This window comes from Octopus bimaculoides, chromosome 2 (genome assembly GCF_046866305.1).
Source record: "Octopus bimaculoides isolate indiv1 chromosome 2, ASM4686630v1, whole genome shotgun sequence".
In the NCBI taxonomy this organism is placed as follows: Eukaryota; Metazoa; Mollusca; class Cephalopoda; order Octopoda; family Octopodidae; genus Octopus; species Octopus bimaculoides.
The window spans coordinates 51,561,672-51,585,391 of NC_142929.1; the positions used below are offsets into that span (position 1 = coordinate 51,561,672).

A 23,720-nucleotide genomic window follows, 5' to 3' on the forward strand; every position below is an offset into this window, starting at 1 on the left:
GCAGTCAAATGACTGAAACAAGTAAATAAAAAAAAAATTTTAAGGCAGTGGGCGAGAGGTGTTTCAGAAAATTCACACGTGTTGGCTTTGTTTCCTCATAAGTTTTGAAAATATGACTATCCTCAATGAAAATTGCAACAAATACCTTTCAGAGTGTGTAGATTATGATTTTATTGGAATTTGGTATGTAGATAAAAATTGATGGGATAGCACATGACACACATGACGTTTTTTGTTTTTTTTTTAAATTTGTTGCAACACATACTCTGATAGAATCTATATCATCTGAAGCATACTTTTAGAAAATTTCATTAAAGAATATCCATTTTTCAGAAAGTTATGAGTAAACAAAGTCAGTGGGGCACATATGCGTAGGTATGGTGCCACTAACTCCATATATCATGGTGCATGTATTACCAGATGTCCATAATAAACATTATTTTCAATATATGATGTAGATATATATGTGTATATATATATATATATATATATATATATATATATATATTTATAATCCAAGATTACATATATTTACAAGCATCACACAAAACATGGTATTTGCATTGTAAAACTAACTCTTGTATCCCCTTTTCTCATAATATTTAAAAATGTGCAAAAATTTTGTTTTTTGTTACTGCTAATTACTACTTCATTATGTTTATTTAAAAGCAGTAAATTAGCAAGATCTCTTGTGCATCCTGGCAACATAATCCACACCTCTTCCATTCACTTTTGTATGGAATTACAGATTTCACAATGCTTCATGTTGACTAATTATGTATGTTATTAAGGCAGTGAGCTGGCAGAATCATTAGCACACTGGATGGAATGCTTAGCGGTATTTCACCCGTCTACATTCTGATTTCAAAATCCACCAAGGTTGACTTTGCCTTTCATCCTTTCGGTGTCAATAAATTAAGTACCAGTGAAACACTGAGGTCAATGTAATCAACTTAATATCCTCCCCCAAGCTACCCTTGTGGCAAAAATTTGAAATCATTATCTATGTTATTGTTTCTGTGTCGTACATATTCAGCTAACAAAGTTGAGAGGACTAACTTTGAATTTTTGAAGCTGTAGAGCCTATGTATTCCTTAAAATTTGCTCACATAACTATTACCATCATATAAAGAAAACACTTATTTGAAGGGTATGCATTCACCTTCCTACAATCACACATACTTTGTGTATTACCAGTCATTCTATTTAAACTGTTATGTATTTGATGAGAATTCATATCCTGTAGATTTCTGGGTCCCCACAGTTATATCCTTGCTATTAATTTGTATGTTAGAATTGCTTTCATTAACCCGTTAAGTCCCAGAGTACTTAAATTTCTGAATATTACTTTTAAATTTTTAGAGATGATTGAAAATAGGTTAAAATGAAAAAAATAATTATTAAAACTCCTTTACTTAGAGTAGAAATGGAAATACTCAGTGTCCTATAAATAAGTCACTGAGACAATGTGTTTTAGCTTATTTAATGTTCTCATTTAGTGTCCTATTTATAGGACAGTGGGACTTAATGGGTTAATACCTTTAGTGTGATTAGTACAGTCACTATCATTAATTATTTTTGTGTATGATCTGTCTCTGCAGCTCAAAAGCTCTTAAAAGGAGGTGTTGTTCAAAAAGCAAATGCTATTACTCTTTTTTTCTTTTAAATCTATTACTTGCTAGTGTCTAACATTCATCCTTACCTTACATAGAAACAGGTGTGAGTTGGCAACAGGAATGGTCTTCTGATGTAAAAGTTCTGTCTTGACAAATTCTGATTAATGCAAGCATGAAAAATCAATGTTAAAACAATAATGATAATGACATGAGGTACATAGGCAATTTTGTCCATCTATACACACAAGTCCACTAATTATAAATTTCCGGTGATTCAATAGCTTTTGGATGTAGTATAAAGTTTTGTTTGGCTTATAGTATAGACAGCATCATTCACAAGAAATATCCATGATAACATCCATGAAATTTACTTCAAAAGTCACAGCAATAGCAAGTCCTTCCAAAAGTCTTTGTAGTTCTCTCTTTATTTGCATGACTGTAGATGGGTTTTAGCCTGTCACTATAAGAAGGCAGTTATCTCAAGATAATCCACTGCCAGTGTCCAGAATATACTCATACACACACTTGCATACATGTATTCATACATATACAGGAAAAAATAAAATCTAGAATATATTGAGAATGTAGAAAAGGATAATAGTCATCAGAAAGAATGGTAAAAAGTGTAATTATGGAATCCATTCATTTCAAATGTGCACATAATGTGAATATTTGGTGTTCGCTCACAAAATGTGAACATTAGAAACCCTGTTCTAAACGTTAGAATACTCTTGCCTTCACAGCACGCCAAACCTCTATATTCATTGAACCAATTAACTTTGTTTTCCAACATAAGGCAAAATAGATCTTTTTGAAAGTAAGAAGAAACTCTCTTTTTTTTTTTTTTGTTACTGACCTATTACAAATGAGTACAAAAATATATTCCATCTTCCATATTTATCATATATATGTTTAACATGAGGCCAATTGTTCATTGGTTTGAAATGAAGATTTTCTTCAGTAGCAGATTTCTTACTTAAACAACAAAGTATTTCGTTTCATACTAATCTAATACTGCCTCGATTATGTCTACTGGATTTTTATTTAATCAGGTGGCTATTCACAGCATCAATGATTGTTTTATTCACTTTATTCTTTATCAAGGCAACAGATTCCAATCCAAGCATGTAGATTGGTTGTGAGTATATGCCATTGAAAAGACCCAAAAAGGCTGAAATGTGTATCTGGCATTCTTATTGGTTGCTGCTGGAACGAAATTTTGTCTCCCTTTGATATTTACTATATTCTTTTGACAGCACATCCTTAAGAAATGCTATCTCTGGACAAATACTGCAGTAACTGCCCTATCAACAGCATGTAGACATTAAGTATGAAATGTGAATGGCTATTTTAATTTAATATTGTCTCAATTGCATATTGTGGATTTTTATTCACTTGGACAGTTGTTTGCAACATCAGTGAATGCTTTATTCACTTTTTTTCTATCTCCCGGACAGTGAGCATGTGGCTGATTGCAAGTACACCAAAATTCAGCTGGCATTCTCTCTAGCAGCTGCTGGGATAAGTTTTCATTTCCCTGATATTTATTGTTTTTAATATAGAATGCCTACAAGAGGTATTAGCTCAGGATAATTACTACAGTAACTGGGTTATTGACAGTATGTATACATTAAGTATGAAACACAAATGGTTATTACATAATAAAAGTAAGAAAATGTTCATGATGATTCATAATGAGTGGTGAGCTGCAAAATAGTAAAGATAATACAGAAGGTAGGAGATGGATAAGAGAGAGAGAGAGGAAGACAGAGAGAGAGGAAGACAGAGAGAGAGGAAGTAAGGTTGCGTAGATTGCAAGAGTGTGGGGGGAAGGAGAGGCAAACGTAGTGCATGGGGAGAATGAGAGATATAAGGTTTTGGAGGAGAGATAGGGGGTGCTCAGTGTAAAATGTGGGTGAATATCAAGTGAAATGGTTCCAAGTAGTCAGAAAGATAAGTGGCATAAAAAAAACTGTCTATGGAGAGATGATGAGTAGTGTTGACAAATTGATGGGTGCAGGCAGGCAGATTGATAGACAAATAGACAGACAGACAGTAGGTCTTCTCAATAATCGCATATCACTAGTCATCCCAGTCCTTTGTCATCCCCTGTGAGTTTCAAGGGCCTGAGACCAGCCTTCACCATTTTATCTCACATTTCTTTTGCAAGTGCCACATTCAGTGATCTACACTTCTTTTATACAACTGTCCTCAACTATATGTCTCACATGTCCATACCAGCGTAGTCTTCTTTCTTGCACACTATGTCTAACTTCTCTTATGTCCAGTTTTGCTCAGCACATTTGTACCATGTCATTTATGCACACTTACATTGTACATCCAATGGAGCATGCTTGCTTCATTTCTTTCCAGTTTTCTCATGTTCTCAATATTCAAGGCCTACATCTCACTCTGATCCAGCATTATGGATCTAACCCAAGCTTTATACAATCTACCTGCCCTCTCCTGCCTCCCTATTCCCCCTCACCTACCACCTCACCACCCTCCCTCTCCAACGTACCATTCTCCAAGCTTTCCTGCGTCTCCAGTCCGACCCCTCCACTTCAAACACCTTCCCTAACTGACCCTTCCCCCTTCAAACGAGCCCACAACCTATGAGACCTCTTGGTCCACAGCTTCTTCCCCAACCCAAATTGTCCTTGCACAGGGGCCATCTGGACTCCCGTTTGCTCCGTGAACAGGGATTAATCTTCTCTCTTCGCTCCTTTGCGCCACATGGACTCAACTCTCCTCCCCTCTTCATCTAACTTCTCCTCCCACCCTAAACACACCAAGTTTTCCATCCCCTATTCCCAATTCTTCCGTCTACGCAGGCTCTGTAGTGATGACCATGACTTTGAGACTCAGTCTCAACTCATGGCACACCACTTCATCCTACGTGGATATCCCCTCACCACTATCCACACCGCCCTTGCCAGAGCATGTTCTGTGGACTGTGCATCTGCTCTCTCCCTCTGAACCCGCCCTGCCCTCTCTTGCCTCCCTTTTCCTCTCACCTACCACCCCACCACCCTACCTCTCCAATGTACCATTCTTCGAACTTTCCAGCGTCCCTAGTCCAACCCCTCTACTTCACACATCTTCCCTAACCGACCCCTCCCCTCCTTCAAACGAGCCCACAACCTACGAGACCTCTTGGTCCACAGCTTCTTCCCCAACCCAACCTCCCAAGCTGGCTCGTTCCCCTGCTCCCACCCATGCTGCCGCACTTGCCCTTACCTCTTCAACACCACCCTCCTCACCGGCACTCATCATCGACCCTATCACATCACCGACTCCTTCACCTGCACTTCTACCAATATCATCTATTGCATCTCCTGCTCTCTCTGCCATTCTCTATACATCGGACCAACAGGACGCCACTTGGCTGACCGGTTCGCGGAACACCTCCGAGGCATCTGCCTTGGCAATGACACCCTGGTCTCACACTATTTCCGCTCTACCAGTCACTCTTTGCAATACCTGTCCGTGTTCAAATTGTCCTTGCACAGGGGCCATCCGGACTCTCGTTTGCGCCGTGAACAGGGATTAATCTTCTCTCTTCACTCCTTTGCATCACATGGGCTCAACTCTCTTCCCTTCTTCATCTAACCTCCTCCCCTTGCATCTCTCCCCTTGCATATCTCCCCTTGCCTCTCTCCCCCTCCCTCCTACCTCCTCCCACACACCTCTCCTCACTTGCTTTGGCTCCTACTTCTCTTCACCCCTACTTCTCTTCACCCCTACTCTCTTTCTCTCTTCTCTCTTACTCTCTTTCTCTCTTCTCTCTTACTCTCTTTCTCTCTTCTCTTGTACTCACCTTCCCCTTCATAGTCAACCCTCCCTCATAAGCCCATCCCACCCCTACATACTCCTACCCTACCTTCCCTATCCATCCCACCCCATCCCATCCCTTACACCCTCTCCCACAGACCCCCACCCTCTACCTACCCACATACTCCCACCCTCTGCCTACCCACACACCCCACCTCTTCCCTCACCCTCAGCCTAACCCACACCCCACCCGTGCTTTCCTCACTTCTGCCTCCCAACACCATCACACCACACCACACTACACCATACCACACAACACATCACATCACAACACACCACCACGCACACACCAGCACTGATCAATTTCCAGCTCCACATTTTCACACCTACACATACACACACACATCAAGATCACCAGCCCTCTTTCACACGCACATACATACTCTCTTACACACGCACACCTTCATTTTGGGATCACTACTACTTTGTTATCTCCCCATCTTCTTAGCTCTCCTGTGTGACCCTTCATCCAGTATTCGCCATGATAGATCGCTAACCACTCCACACATTTTTTTTTCTCCCTTTGTTTCTTTCTGTGTTCCTTTCTGTGGAAGAGTGTAGGCTCAAAACGTTACAATTCTTGAGTGTTATACTAATACATCTGTTTGTTTTCTACACCACCTATCTTCGTCTTTTGTGTTTTGTGAATTCTCCCTATATGTATATATATATATATATATATATATATATATATATATATATATAGTATTTAATAAATCATATGGTATACACCTAGTTGTTGGCCAATGCTAGATGGGTCAAAATGGTTGTAGTGATCAATAGAGATTTTCATGTCTCCCATCTTCTCACTCATTAATTATATATATATGTATGTATGTATGTATGTATCTATATGTATTAACTACTTGTATTAGACAAATCCAAGCATACAAATTTTGACACAAGGTGAGCAGTTTCACGGAAGAGGCTGTTGATTACATGTACCCCATTTCTCACTTCGTACTTATTTTATCACTCCAAAAAAATGAAACGCAAAGTTGACCTCAGTGGAATTTGAACTCACTATGTAAAGACAGACAAAATGCTGCTAAGCATTTTGCCCAGCATACAAACAATTCTGCCAGTTCACCACCTTCACCTTCATCATCCTCATCATCATCATCATCATCAACAACATTTAAAGTCCATTTTCCATGCTGGCATGGGTTGAATGGCTTGACAGGAACTGACAAGGCCAGGGCCCACACCAGGTTCCATAGTCTGTTTTTGCTTGGTTTCTATGGCTTGATACTCTTCCTAATACCAGCCACTCTACAGAGTGTACTGGGTGCTTTTTATGTGGTACCAGCACCCATACCAGTGCTTTTCATGTGCCACCTTGGTTTTAGGATCTCATTCCTGTTGTGGTGGGTAGGTCTTCTTGAGTACATCATTGCCCCACATATGTCGGTCCTCTGTATACAAGTATACAAATATTAGACATACAGAATGGACTCTTCAATACTTCCTAAAATTGTTGATTTGTTCCATGACAAGTAAATGTATAAATCAACACTAATTTCCATAACAATGTCATAAATACCAGTGAATAATTTGATATACTTTTTTAGCAAATGGTCTCATGTTGTCTTAACTTCATTAAGAAAGCTAGAGAAAACACTGCCCCACCAGGCAGTTTTCTGATAGTTGCTTAGTAATATTTACATATTTGATTCCCAATTTGTATTATTTTTCTGTTACTTCTAATTTTTCTGTTACTTCTAATTTTCCTTTATATTTTTTATTCATCTAATATAGCTCAATAACTCAGTAAATATTTCTTTCATAATTCTATCAATCTTTACCTCTCTCTTTTAAACAAACTGCAACTCCTCTTTGTGGTCGTTTATTATGTTAAAAATAGCTAGATCATGTGGGTATACTCTAAAGTCTATAACATATAAAGCAGACATATGCACAAATTACCCTCTTTTTTTTTTTTTTTTTTTTTTTAGATTCCTCCCCATCCCACTCAGCTAACCTCCTGGTAACTTGAAATTATGTTCATATTAAGGAACAGCTAGTATTACCTCCGGGGGTAATTTGAAATCAATTTTAGATTATCACTCAAATCCTTCCCCAAATATTCATCATATCTGTGACAAATAAACTGTTTTCTGTGTTTGTGTATGAATTAGGTACACGAGTGTAAATCACAGAGAAAGAGTTTTGAGTATCCATTTTGTAGGTTAAATTTGAAAAATTTGCATTTGGAGTGTATAAAATATACTTTTTGTATAATAATTGTGTATGAATATATTTTGTTTTGTATATGAATATATTTCATTTGCATTTAAAGTGCATGTGTATTAATATATTTTGCTTTGTATGATATATATTTCAGTCACTAGATTGTTATTTTAAAAAAATTTGCAGACTCGTATTCTCTGATGTTCAAAGTGTTTTATTAAAGGCAGCATAAAAATGCTAAGGAATGTACTGGAAAAACATCATATTGAAAAACTTACCCTTGGTTGTGACTGATTTCTTTTCTGTTGACATATATTTGTGCTGAGATATTAATACTAAAATTTATTTATAACCTATATAAACACAACTACAGATGTACAGACATGAAAAATGATATTTTTTTATTCTTGTTCATCATATGAACTATGATAGCATGAACAGAGGAGGTTCCAGCAAAGGAATTAACTACATGCCGTAAAATTACAATATTGTGTTATTACTTTTAAAGGTTTGCATTTCATTTAATGTAGTAACATTATCTTATAATTAATATTTCTAACAATGCTATCTTGAATCACTATCCCCTTCTCCAAAAGTTTTTTAAACAGCATATTGTTTTCGTTTTCTGTAAAATATTTGTTTACTTGCTAAAATTGTAATAATTATAACAGAAATGTAGAACACAATGCAACACATCTTAACTTATTATTCTGTTTCTAAATTTCTCTTGACAATTAAGGATCAGAAATGCTTTTCAGCATAAATAAATAGTATAGTGCAGTGTGACTTCAACATAAATTAGTTACAAAGTATTAAATACATTCTAATGTGTAAATTATGTGTAAATTCATTATGTAATTTACAATTTTATAGTTATGATTAGAAACCTTCATAAAATGTTTGCATGTGTCGAAATCATCATCATCATCATCATCGTTTAACATTCGCTTTCCATACTGCCATTGGTTGGATGGTTTGACTGAGGACTGGCAGGCAAGCCAGGAGTCTGCATTAGGCTCCAATCTGATATGGCAAATTTTCTATGGCTGGATGCCTTTCCTAACGCCAGCCACTCCAGGAGTGTAGTGGGTGCTTTTTATGTGCCACCGGCATAGGGGCCAGTCAGGTGGTACTGGCATTGACTACACTCGAATGGTGCATTTTATGTTCCACCAGCACAGGAGCCAGTTAGGTGGCACTGGCAACGACCACACACAAATGGTGCGTTTTACATGCCACCAGCATGGGCAATATGCATATATATTTAAAAACATGTCACATTTGCATGTATGCTTAATTGTCAGATTTTAAATTCAAAGTATATATAATTAAGATAGTGTTAGATTTTAAGTCATATCTATGGTGAAAATGATTGCAAAAGTAAAACTTTTTTAAATACATAATACAAGCATACCTTTTCAATGTGCCCAACATGTTGCAATAATATACAGAAAGAAATATCCTTATGACTAACTATAAATATCTTGACATTTTAACATATTTTTTACTGTTTAATGACTTATTACATTTAACTTATTAATTAATATAATGTTAATTAGAATTAACTAACATCATTTTAATTGCATACATTTTCAAAAATATACGTTATTCAGTCAATGATAATGATGTGAGTGATGAAGGTAGCAAGTATTGACAATTGTGGTGGTAATTTGATATAAAATTCACCAACGTTATAGCTGCTCTCTCTCTCTCTCTCTCTCTCTCTCTCTCTCTCTCTCTTGCTCTATCTATCTATCTATCGCTATCTATCTCCCCCCTCTCCCTTCTCTCTCTGTCCCATCACTCTCTCTTCCTCTCCCACACACAGATTCATTGTCTATGAGAAAGATTTTCACTTCTTTTTAAACTTTGAGATGTTCCAAGATTTTGATAGCTAATATAGCAGTGCATTCCATTTTTTGGACCATGGTGTTCTACATTTATTTTCTCTTGATTATTACATTTATTGGCTGTAGCCGAAAATATGATCCACTGGAATTTCAAGAGGTAATATAGGCTCAAAACATCTCAAATTCAGTGAAAATTTCAGAATTTCTTTCACTAAACCTACACAGAAAAGTGACAACAGGAAAAAGGATGATACAGGGAATATACAGACAGTTCTGCACAAGGATAAATGTGCCCAGTATGCTGAAATATGCTTCCAGTTCTCATTAACCTAGATCAGTGTTCAATATAACAGGCCTATTTCTGTGTAATTTTCTGCTGCTTCTAATAAATTGCCTTTTGGGTTGTTGTTTTTTTTCTTTTAGGACTTTGTTTTGGTGAAACAGGTGCATATCTAGTCATTGTTTTAGCTATTGCACCTTAGAAACAGGTGATAACAAAAACAAACTTAAATAATTTAGTTTTGGCATAAAATTGGATTTATAATTATTTTTAGCATTTGTATTATAAAAATTTGCTAAATTAAGAAAAGCTCTTTTGAAAAATAAAGGAATTAAAAATGCAAATTACAACAATTGTTCGATCATATGGAACTGAAATATCAAACTATTTCCTAATAGTAAAGATTGTTTACCAACATAACATGGCAGTCCTGGTTTAGGACGAATGTTGCTGTAATTTAGCCCCAGGAGACATTGTCTCCAGCTGGCTATACAACACAATCTGTGTCCTTATATTTTCGAACAAAGGAATCTAGCACCCCCACTCAGCTCGAAACAATATCTGTGTATCGCAATTTCTGGGTTATTTCCCTTCATCAGCAGAGAATAATTGTTTGGCTAGAGGTGGCACTGCCAAATTCCAGTTTGAAATATATAGTTTTCAAAGTGACAACTAGTCACTGATCTATAATTTAAAAAATTACTATAGGTCAGTGACTAGTTGTCACTTTGAAAACTATATATTTTGAACTGGAATTTGGCAGTTCCACCTCTAGCCAAACAATTATTGTGCTGATGAAGGGAAATAACCTAGAAACAAAGGATGCTAGATGCCCTTGTTCGAAAATATAAGGACACAGATCCTGAGGCTAAATTACAGCAGCATTCGTCCTAAACTAGGACTACCATGTTATGTTGGCAAACAATCTTTACTCCAAAGTACTGTTGCTGAATATCTCTCGTTGTGAGATTTAAAAATAGTGCAACAAACATGAAAAATTTGTCTTACCTCTAGGAAGAACATTCGATAAATGGACAACCCAGAATCAGATAATGCAGGACCAGTTTCTGACTCTTCAAATATGTTTGTCAACATAAATTTCACCAGTCTTCATCAGCTGCATTTACCTAGACAATATTTCAAATGTTGCCACATCAATACCAGTATATTCGCCTGAACACTGAGCTGTTAACAGAACAAGAACAGTGAAAGTTTTCAATGAAAAATAAAATATAGCAATACAAATGTATCACTTTCCAGAAAAATAAAGCACCGTAAAGGTAAAAATATAAATATAAATATAGATTAGTGGTACAACAAGGAAATAGCAGTCGATATAATTATGACGCTATAATATAAAACAAAGTAAATGTCATCAGATAAAGATAGTAAAATGACTACACGTGTTTCATAACTAATTTTCAAATAGAAAGGAAATTTAAATAGATTAAAATAAATTAAAATTATCGTAAATAAATTCTATTCGTCAGGTCGTAAATAGAACAATAATTATAATAAATAAATATATATATCAACTAATAATAAGTACCAAATGAATTTATATAAAATATTTATTTTATAAAGATAGAAAAATTATTAAAAATATCAAAATATCAAAATAATAAACATTCCATAATCATCCCTACATCCATTATAATATATGCTAACATGTATATTATACACAAAAACCAGCTTACATAAATTATTATCGTTTTAAATACAATTTAAACGAAGTTTAAGGTTAAAATAATAATAAAGATAAAATTAGTACATATTTAACCGGTATAATAGTTAAAGCTATACTATTTAAAACTAAAAACGTTTATTTAATTATCATTAAAAATCAATTGAATAATAGAAAAATACAAGAATACTTATTTCTACAAACGTAGAAACAAAAATAAAAATATGAATGAAAAAATTATGAATGAAAAAATTAAGAATGAAAAAAATTATTAAGAATAAAAGATTAAACTTTATTTATACTAAGTTTTAATAAAAAAAAAACCGTTAATGATATTATAAACAATAAAGACTAATTATTAATCAAATATTATTAATCAAAAATAATTGAAAATATATCAACACTATTCAAATCGAAGTCTTATATTTTGGTGAAATGATACTCTAAATTCTAAATAATTCTGTGTTAAATAAGTTATCTATTAAAAATAATCTTTAAAAAAAAAAACCAATTGAATAATATAAAAAACAAGAATACATATTATTTTCAAATAGTAGAAAATCGTTTAGCAAAGTAAAAACAGTACTTATCCATATTTTTCCATAATTCAAACTAAAGCTAAGACGTTAACTAATACCTATAGCGTTTTAAGCAAGAGGTCGCACAAAAATACTACGTTAAAATAGAGAATAGAATACGAAAACATGAATGAAAGAATACTACTTAAAAAAATGAATGAAAGATTTAAAGTTTATATAACTAATAGCATAAAAAAGCCACAGCTATTTTATAAAACATATTAATGAATTTTAAATTCTAATATATAATATATTATGTTTGTGTGTCTGTGTATGTCCCCCAAACATCTCTTGACAACCAACCGATGCTGGCATGTTTACGTCCCCGTAATTTAGCGGTTCAGCAAAAAGAGACCGATAGAATAAGTACTACGCTTACAAAGAACAAGTCCTAGGGTCAATTTGCTCGGCTAAAGGCGGTGCTCCAGCATGGCGAGAGTCAAATGACTGAAACAAGTAAAAGAGTAAAGAGTATATTATATATATATATATATATATATATATATATATATATATATATATATATGTATATGTATATATATGTATGTATCATATATATATATATGTTATATATATATATTATATATGTATATTATATATATGTACATTATATATATATACATATATATGTATGTATATATATATATTATATATGTATGTTATATATATACATATACATATTATATGTATATTATATATATTATGTATGTATTTTATATATTATATGTATGTATATTGTATGTATTGCATTATGTATGCCTATTATATATATATTATATATGCATATTATATATATATATTGTATATGCATATCATATATATATATAGATAGATAGATAGATAGATAGATACATATATATTATATATGTATATTATATATATATTATATATATGTTTATTGTATATATTATATATGTATATTATATATATATTATATATATGTTTATTGTATATATTATATATGTATATTATATGTATATATATTGTATATGTATATTGTATATATATATTATATATATGTGTTTATTATATATATTATATATATATATTATATATATATATTGTATATGTATATTGCATATATATATATATATATATATATATATATATATATATATGTATACATATTATTTATGTTTATATATATATATATATATTGTATATGTATATTATATATATATTGTATATGTATATTGTATATATATATATATATATATACATATTATATGTATATTATATATATGTATAATATACATATATGTATGTATATTATATGAATATGTATATTATACACATATATATGTATATCATGTATTATATACATATATGCATGTTATGTATATTATATATGTATATCATGTATGTATATTATACATATATATATATATTATATATGTATATGATATATATATATATTATATATATATGTGTATATTATATATAGATATTTTATATATATATGTATATGTGTATATTATGTATGTATATGATATATATATACATCAATTTAAATAAGAGCTATAATGCGATCCATTGTAAAAACTTTTTAATGACCTATGAACATTTCGATACAATATCCCAACACACTCCTGTATGTTATAAAATATGGAATATTGTATCTCCTCAGGGTCAGATTTGATTAATTCATAGCAGACAGTAAAAAACAGACAACATTAATAGTTGTCCTTAAATTACATGTATATAAACAGGTTGAAATGACATGAAACGTATTGACACTGCATACAATATCGGTTAAGAAGACAGTTACATAGTAAAGTAAGTAGTAGTAAATTTTTGGTAGAGATCTATAAATACACACACATATATATATATATATATATCTTACATATATTATTTATGTATATTATAGATATATATATTATATACATGTATATATATATATGTATATATCTATATCATATATGTATATTACATATATATATTCATGCCTAACTCTTTTGACCGGTTAGTGGCTATCCAACCGTAGCCAAGCCTAGATAGTTTAAAACAATAGATGTCCAATTAGATGAGAGGACTTAACAGTAAAAATTACCCCTCCCCAAATATCACCAGGATTCTAAATACCCACTACTAGCAGGACCCTACCTTCCCCATAAACAAAAAAATAACAGAGTATATCATCACAATTTTAAAAAGTTTACATATTACTATCTCAACAATTCCTCAAGAAATAATTTCTACATAGACCCCTCCACCACATACAGAACTGACACGCTCGTACCCCACAGGTTTAGCATATAAACAGATATATATATATATATGTCTGAACATTGTGATCAAAATACAGCGGTAAGAACCATTGCACCGGTACTCCTTTCCAAACTCAACGAAAAACGTTTATACCAGGGATCATGTATGTATGGGAGTATTTATATATACATATGTGTATGTATATGTGGGGGGGGGGGTATATATATGTGTCCATCCTCCTCACATATAGTAACAATGACTGTTGGATCTTTTGGTATGCATGTACAGCCATCTATGTATGTGCATCTGAATACACATATAGGTACTAATGTGTTTATGTTTTTGTATTCATGTATGTCTGTATATGGTAATGTATACATGCATATGCATGTATATATGAGTTTTTATGACTCTTTATATGGTTTTTATATGATTTTTGTATGTTCCTTTATATGCCTTTATATTTTTATCTTTATATTTGTATTTGAATTTTGCAAAATTCATGATTTGAATTTTGTATATCTCTAAAGAGGCCTAGTGAATCATGCATGTACCCCCATTGCACCATTTTCATCTACATATTACTCCAGCATACTGGAGCCATATAGATAGAATGGGGCATGCCAACGCTAGGCCGAAACAGCTGTAAGATTTTGTCCCTTCTCCATTTGCTAGATGTCCTTTAAATTTGAAATCTTAATTGTTGATATGACATGGTAGGTCATCAGTGTCTGTATATTGTCTTTATTGTCATTTTGGTTATAAAATAAACAGATTAATCAACAGTGTCTGCAAGTTGATGAGTACCTCATATTCCCCTCCATTTTCTTATTGCTATATAAATTTAGGGTAAAACCCCCTTTTACCCGCACCCACTTATTACAGTTGGTATTACACTAGTGTAACAATAATTGGGTACCCTCCCAGCAGTATATTGGATAGATATTATCCCTTAGTGGGTTGGATCCTCAACCCCTAACTCTCTTGGATTATATATTACATATATATATTTTTATACATATTGGTGTATATATATATATATGAGTAAATGTGAGGACAAGCAGGTTAAGCAAGTGAATATAGAAAAAATTAGATACATTTAATACAAAAAATGTTTGTATGCATATATATAAAAAAAATTCTGACTTACACAGAATAGAAATATGAGAAATTAAAAGGGTTGAGTAGTAGAAGTTTTACCAATTCAATAGCTTTTTGTAGGGTTTTGGTGGTCCAAAACAATGATGGTAACTTGATTCCATCATTGGATGACACCAGCCTCCATCTTTAGGGAAGGATTTTACATTTGAGGTGTTGACAGAATAGAGTTTAAAGATTCCATGCGTAAACATGCACACACATACACACATTGTGTGTGTGTGTGTGTGTGTGTCTGTGTATGTATAGTGTATTCCAGAAGTATTGAGACTTTTTCAGGCAATTTCTAAGTCGTACCAAACCCTAATCTTCAATGAAGGATCTTCTGGTTTTAATGCACTTTTTATAGTTAGTACTCTAACAAACTTGTGAAGGCGCCATGAAAATCCTCCAAAGTTAAGGTGTTCACAACCCTTGTCACAACTTCCTTCATCATCTCCTTCAGCCTTAGAGAACAACCAAAAATAACAAGGGGCTAGGTTTGGACATTAGGGAGGGTGCTCGACACTTTTGATGCCTATGTCTGTCAAATAGTTGGTTATCAGGATGAAATTGTGGACTGGTGCAAGTGTTCTGGGTTTTTGCAATGAAATCTCTTCCTGAACTCCCTCAAAATCTTCACAAAGTATTTGTTGACCATCTGACCAGAGAGAACTCAGTGGAAGTAGAAGATGCTCTTGTCAATAAAGTGAATCTTCCTGAACTGCCAGGTAGTCTTGCTTTGCCTAGCCTCCTGTGCCAGTGGAGAGCAAATTCCCAGCTCATAAGCTAACCCATTACCAGTCAGGAGCATTTCATAAATTTCTGTAGCATTTTTGTCCAATTTAACACAAAAGTTAATTGCATAGTCAACTTCCAAACTGTCTTCGTATTCCGACTGCACTATGCAAACGAGTCAGCTGTGACAAGCAGTTTCAGTAGGGTGTATTCAAAGTGCTTTTACAGCTGTCACCTTCAGTCTGGAATAATAAAAGTTGGTAAGTCAATTTATTAGATATATAGTAATGCTATACTAAAATTACAATAATTTAAGACAGTGATAACTGCCTCTCAAAAGAAATGTCTCAAAACATCTGAAATGCACTTTGAAAAAGTTTGATAAGGGGATAATTGTGAGTTAAGAGACACTTAGAATACATCTAAACATCAAAAAGTTGCACTCCATAGTTGAAATCTTATAATGTTTTTTTTGCATATTCTTTGTTATAGGCTTATTGATTATCTTAAATGGTATATCTACCATTCTGTGTGATGATTTGAAAGATTGTCTACTATTATGTTTGATGAAATTCAAATTCAAAGTGTTGATATTTTTTTTCCTTTTGGAATTAGAATTTCCAGAACATAAGCTTGTGTTTTTAAATATTCCATTTACTGATGGCAATTTTCTTTTATAGGTCAACCTGGTCAGAAAGGAAACAAAGGAGATCAAGGAAATTCTGTATGTTATATTTATTCATAAAGTGTGTGTGTGCGTGCGTGTGTGCGTGCGTGCATACGTGCGTGCATGCGTGTTTTGCATCTTCCAGCAAAATTTTATTTTACCAGTTACCTAAAGTTTCAAGATAGTTGAGAGTGTTGACAATCCTAACTGAGTAAATTAAGCCATATTGGAACTACTTTGAGCTGGTGTGTGCATATACTTACATATTTCTTACTAATCCAATCCATGTGAATGTAGAAAATGAGCAGTACATTTTGTTGTTGATGGCAATAAAAATTAGGAGTAAAATGAGCATGAAGAAATGAGTAACCAAATATTTCCAACACAGTTTTAAATATGGATGTCGTTTCAAAATCTCAGAAAATAATTTTCATTTGACAGTTAAGATGCTGAATTAAAATTGTTAATGATCACAGCAAAAATGCCTCCAGAAAAGAAGCAATTAAACTAATAAATTTACCACTGCTGCATGTGCTGAGAGAGCTCTCTGTGAATCACATTTTTTATCAATTGTATGGCCCCCAAGTATACATTAATGACCTATTTATTGTCACTTCAAACAATGTTCAATCATACATATATAATACCATCCTTCATTCTCTCTAAATTTCTGCACTCAATTGTCATGCACATGCAACTTTAATCCCTATGCCAAATCTCCCTGAACAGAGACCTCAAATTCTCTCCGGTGAGAGTGTATCAATTTCGTCTTTCAACAACAGAAAGACACAACTACTACATTTATCAAAATATCACTGTCCTACTCCTCTCCCTAAATATGAACCACATGCACTAGAACCACCAGAACCACCATGGCAAATACTAGATTTCATAAAGACTAGTCTTTTTAGGGCCTGAAAGTCCTTCAACTCTCAACAACAACTAATCTTCTATAAAATTCACATCTGAAACGGTCTTGCTGTTACACATAAAGACATCCTAGACTGCATTCTACAAAGAGGCCAACTAATTGATTAACATGAAGTCACCAACATGCTCCAACCTCTAGGCCACAGATGTGCAAACTTTTCTCTCTACCTTTTTCTTGCTACTATGGGAACTATTCTTCAGAGTTGACTAGACTCATGACACCCCACTTAGACACTGATGATGCATTCATTTCAGTTCACTTATATTGTGTCTACTCAGACCCCACACTAATCATTGTGCTCAATTCTTCCTTCTTAGAACTTTGTTCCTTTTATAATTTATTTCTTGTTCTTGCTATTATTAAAGAAGAGCATTAGCTGTAACACTCTTACCAATCTCAGAGAGCCTGCAAAAGGCTACAAATACAGTTGTTTTCCTTCAGACCAAGACAATAAAAACAAAATAACTTCTTTCATTCTTTTTTTTTTTAAATCTTTTTGGAGATAATAGTCTCATTGTTTCAGTCACAACTATATCATCACCAATTTGACATGATTATTTTTAGTAATGGAAGACAGAGCTACCAGTACAAATAAGATAATTTTGAAATTAAATGACTTCACTAATGCCCTTAATCTTAGCGAAAATTTGTAACTACATGTTTATGATTTAGAATTTTTGTGATCTACTCTCTCAAGATACAAGATCCTGTAAATTTATATTAAATCAAACTATTTGATGAGGAAAATTTTAAATGTTAAAAAGGAATGAGGAGGTAAGAAATTACTATAAAATAAAAATAACGTATTTATGTCAAGTTCTGACTTCTCAAATAAAGCAATTATTGTTGAGGCTAATTAGTAATTAATAAAGAATTAGAATAATGAAAGTGTATGTTCTGTTAAATATGCTTTTTATTTTTAGGAGTACCCAAAACCTATTTACAAAATCTTTTAAAATTGTATTTGCAGGGTGAAAAGGGGGATCAAGGAGGCAGTGGTTTTCCGGTATTTCATATTCCTTGTTATTCTAAAGTGGATTTTCTTCTAACTTTGATGCTTGCTTTAGCTTATATCAGCCACTTACTGTGTATTTAGTAATTTAACTTATATTTTTTTATTTAATTTTTTTAATATTTTTCATATATATGTTTAGTCAATGTATTTCATTTACCTGTTTTAGAATTTTTGACAACAAATGATTACTATGGAATAAATTTAGGAATTTCAGTAGTTTGAAACTTTTAAAAAATGACATGAGTAAAGAGATTAAAATTATTAGAAAAACTTAGGTGTTCTTCAGATCAATAGCATCAGTATTTAGAGAATTTATGTAGTGTAGCTGAAATAAATGAATAAATAAACTTCTCAACTCAATAGCCATAAGAAGAGTTGAGATTTTTTCTTCAGAATAGTGACGTCATCAGTTTTCTTCTACTTTTTTTTACCTTTTTGCAACTAATGTTTTCTTATCCTTTATATTGAAACAATCTAGAATAGTGGTTCCCAAACTATGAGTCGCGACCCACTGATGGGTCGCGAACGGAATCCTAGTGGGTCACATTAGCTTTGATTAACTGCTGTCTATCAAGATAGTTCAAGACTCATGTTTTCAATACCAGACTGGTTGTTTTATCAAGCAGTAGGCTTTTTCACGAACTTAACAAATCAGAGGTGGTCATTTTCTCAAGTTATTTATTCGTACATAATCGTAAAAAGGAAAAGTCTCTAGGCGCAGTACAGCACTGATCGAGCCGATAACAGTTACTGCTTCGAGGTTTTGTATTAGAGTTAATACCTGAAACTATCATGCATTGAACCTGATGTTAATTCTATTATTGAGTGTAGCAAGAAACAGGCTCATCCTTCTCACAAGCCTCAATGAAAATGTAATCTGAAATAAATTTGTTTCTTTCATTAATGTTTTTACCCAGTAGAGTTAAGTGGGTCGCCATAAACTGGTGTCATAAATAGTGGGTCGTGTCTCTAAAAACTTTGGGAATCACTGATCTAGAAGGTTGTATGATACACAGCCATATGATAGTATGTGGTAAAAACAATATAGGCTTTTGCAGGGAATAGGTCAAAGGGAGACGACTAAGTTTCTCTCAGCATAAGAGTAGTAGATAATGCATGTTTACTAAAAGTATTTAAAAGTTATGTGGGTAAGATAGGGTACAAGAAATGCTGTATTTTAACGTGTATAAAGAACCCTTTTTAGTCAAAAACTAGGTTTAAAAAAATATGGGTGTTTCTTAGTATTATAATCCCTTACAAAACCTTTTTACCAAATTTTAAGCCTCCAAAATTAGGGGGTTCCTTATACACGAATGTTCCTTATAAACGTTAAAATACAGTACGTATATAAAATAGACATCAAAAGTTTTTGGTATTCAGTAGTAATATATCCAAAGTACTATTCACATTTAGTATAGAAAACTGATGTTTGGGGCAAGGGAAATAACTCACTTATTCTAGAATGCTATTTCTTTCCAATATGGTCCACTTATTAATCTATCTTTTTAAATTATTTCTAAATGAATTAATTTTCAAAATCAAATTATCATTATAGATTTTTATATCAGTATTTGATACATTTGCTAACCGCTTCAAAAGTTTGTCAAAAAGGCTGAAACAATTATTGTTGAAGTTCATATGTAATTTTATTTTTTAAATTTGTTTTTATACTGCTTTAAAACCAAATATTTCAAAATTTCTCCTGTGTTCAAATTACTATATTAATACCCATCCACTGTTCATTCTCAATGTATTTTTTAAGGCAAAAAGATTATAATACCTTTTATGCATTGTTAATTTAATGCATTTTTACATACTTTTAAAATAATGTTTTATATCTAAATTTTACAAATATTTTCTAACAATTTTATAAATATTTGTCCTTCATTAGTTAAAAAAAAATTGTTTAAAACAATTCATCAGAATTTTCATAGGCAGTATAAAGTAAATTTATAAAGTAAAATTTCAAATCTAAGGAAACTTGGTGGTGGTTATAGTTATATAATTTGTTTTATATTACTTGCTTCAAATGTAGAAAAGTGCTTTCAAAGATTTTTTTTTATTGCAAACAAAGTATATATTTTCAAATTTTTCATTAGTGAGTGTCATTAAAGTGCTTCCATTTTTCTTGAAACTTCTTTTGGAGCAAATATTTATCTTAAATGCAGATTTTATGCCATATTTTCTTCTTTTATTTTTTTGTATAAACCTAAAACATTTAGGGACCAACAGGCCCACCTGGAATTCCTGGCCTTAAAGTGAGTATCCACCACATATCTAGATTTTATATTCATTTTTTTAAAATCTCTCTCATATAGAGAAATAGGTCTGAAAATGAAAAAATTTCTTAAATGTGATATATTTAGACAACAGTTATATATTTAATTATATACTATTTAAGTACTACTACTTAATAATACTACAAAATAATCTTGGTCAAAGTGAATTTAGGGGAACTAATAATATTTTATTATATTCTAATTTGTTATCCTTCAAAGGAGATAAGAAAAGAGAAAATAGTAAAAAGTTTTATAAATCAATTGATGTTTAACACGAAAAAGTAAATACATGTAAAAGTAAAAAATTTCAACTCGCATCATCTTCAACATTAGCAAAACTATATCCAAAAGAATAGATTTATTCTTCATGGTTTAAAAAATATTAAATCCTTGATCAAGTGCATTTCATGTTGGTGTGTAACTCATATATCTGGAACAAATGAACATCCTTGACCACATCTACAAGAAAAGGCCATCAGGGCCACTGGCAGACACATTCGCTAATATGCTACAACCACTAACCATCAAATATGCTGTTTTCTCTCTCTGTCTCCTTTAACTGTTATAATGGTATCTGTTCCTCTAAATAGCAAGCTGTGTTTCACCTTTTCTCAGGTTAACTGAAGCATTCATCTCTCCTCTACATACATACTGTGTTTCACCCTCAACTTTGCACTAAATATTTCGCTGAATCTTTACATAACCACTAGAACAAACCTACTGTCCACATTTTCTCACTTTGTAGAAGGTCAAGGTGGGCTTTATTATTAATGTCACAAGTCCTCTTCTGGCCCAATAATAAAAAACTTGGCTCAGTCCCAGCAGTTTAAAAAAGTGATTCATGATATTCTTCAGTATATATTGTACAAAACAAAACCTGTTATATATTTTATACAAGGCAAGACAGTCTCCAAGTGAGACTCTAATGATCCTCCTGTGTCACAATTGTTTACAAATTCAGTTTTAAAAAGTATTAATAAAAGAATATATCAGAGGAATACTGACAGGCAACTAGTTATAGGGATGCACATAAAAGTTAACTGTTTATGGTCTTATAACAATATTTTGATGCATTTCAAAATATTTTCCATTCGTCATCACTATACATTGAATTAGTGAGGTTTATTGTTTTGGCATAGGAAGCAGGACAGTGTTTCTAAATATAATGTATATATGAAAATCCTGCCACTCACACCTGATGCAAAGAGCTCTTATGAATTCATGCTGCATTTGTTTTGAGAGTTCACTGGATATTCATAAGCCTCCATTTTTACATTAGACTTGATGACATTTTGCAATAGCTTTACTGTTAATAGGACTCCAGTGAGGTAGAGAATTTGAACTCAGAGTGCAAAAAGCAAAAAAAAATAGATACTGCAATTCTGCCCTAGACTGGAACTTTATTTATCAGCCCAGAAGGATGAAAGGTACAGTTAGCCTCGGCAGGACCTCAACTCAGAAGCATATAAAGTTAGAGTAAACACTGCAAAGCATTCATTTTTTAAAAATAATTTGTCTTTATATCTTTTGAGCAAGCCATTTTTTGTAGATGAGGGTTACAAGTTGTTTAGGTTAAACCCTGCTATTTTAATAGTAAAATTTCATCAAAGTTATTGCATTGCAATGCAAATTTGGCCCTCACATTTATATGGACTTGGAACAAAGAGAGATGAAACTAAGTATTGGAAACATTTAATCTGGTACACTAACATTTGTACTAAATGCAATTATCAAATATATTTTATTTGATAATCTAAATGTTCTGACATCATTTAACTTAAAGGGTTTATCAAAATTGGGACTTTGTTCAAGTTATACTATTCCATTTCCACAGTATTGAAGCGGTTAGGATCCCTTCTCAACCTATATCTCCTGTACCAGCCTGTTACCTTTTCCAGAGATGATCAGATTGTTTAGTGTTGTATCTTAGCATGATGTACATTTGAAATTATGTAAGGCTAGCTATTGCTTGTTGACAATGTTTCGAGTATCAGAGAGAGAGAGAGTGCATGTGTGTAGTAGACTCAGATGCTTTCCTGAATTTACTCACTCATGTCTAGCTTTAAATATCACTTAGTATTGTAGTTAATTGTTAAAAGTTGCAAAAGCTCTGAGTGAGAAGAGTTTTAATAGTTCAAACAAGTTTCAGTGGGTGTCAAAAAGACCCTCTTTTCATAAAATATTTTTGGAAAACATGTCATTATTGGTGCCTCTTAATCTATAAGAATATGAAACTTATCATCGCTGCTTTTAGTTAATATATACCTGCAAAAGCTTAATTATATACAAATATTTAATCGTTGTCTCTGTTTATCTTGCATTTAGGGTTCAAATGGTGCAACTGGCATTCAGGTATGGCACTTTCCTGCTATCTGGAAACAAGCATGACCATAATTATTAAATTGTGTATACTATATATTTCTAAAAGCAATGTATTTCACCACTTCTGTATACCCTCAACTTTGCCTGTCTAGCTCTTTCTGTTGAGAAAAATATATTGACAGGTGGTAAAGAAAGTAATGCATATATTTTATATCATCATCATTTAATGTCCTTTTTTCCCATGCTGACATGAGTTGGACTATGTGTATGTGTGTGTGTATATATATGCATGTGAAAATGTGTGTGTGTATATATATATATATATATATTATATATATTTATATATTATATATATATATATATATATATATAATATATTATATTGTTG

The 23,720-nt window shown here is 32.5% G+C and overlaps 1 protein-coding gene across 43 annotated transcripts in view; it reads left to right on the forward strand.

Annotated features, from left to right (window-relative positions):
* Positions 1 to 23,720, forward strand: part of LOC106873237 (uncharacterized) — a 229,508-nt gene that overhangs the window by 104,642 nt on the left and 101,146 nt on the right. For 35 of the 43 annotated variants that reach the window (XM_089345199.1, XM_052977064.2, XM_089345236.1 and 32 more), the window contains exons 3-6: positions 16,799 to 16,842; positions 18,687 to 18,722; positions 20,954 to 20,989; positions 23,336 to 23,362. In XM_089345199.1, the coding sequence (XP_089201325.1) occupies positions 16,799 to 16,842; positions 18,687 to 18,722; positions 20,954 to 20,989; positions 23,336 to 23,362 (143 nt within the window). The remainder of the gene's footprint in view (positions 1 to 16,798; positions 16,843 to 18,686; positions 18,723 to 20,953; positions 20,990 to 23,335; positions 23,363 to 23,720) is intronic. The other 8 variants (XM_089345158.1, XM_089345289.1, XM_089345247.1 and 5 more) reach the window with 1 other exon arrangement.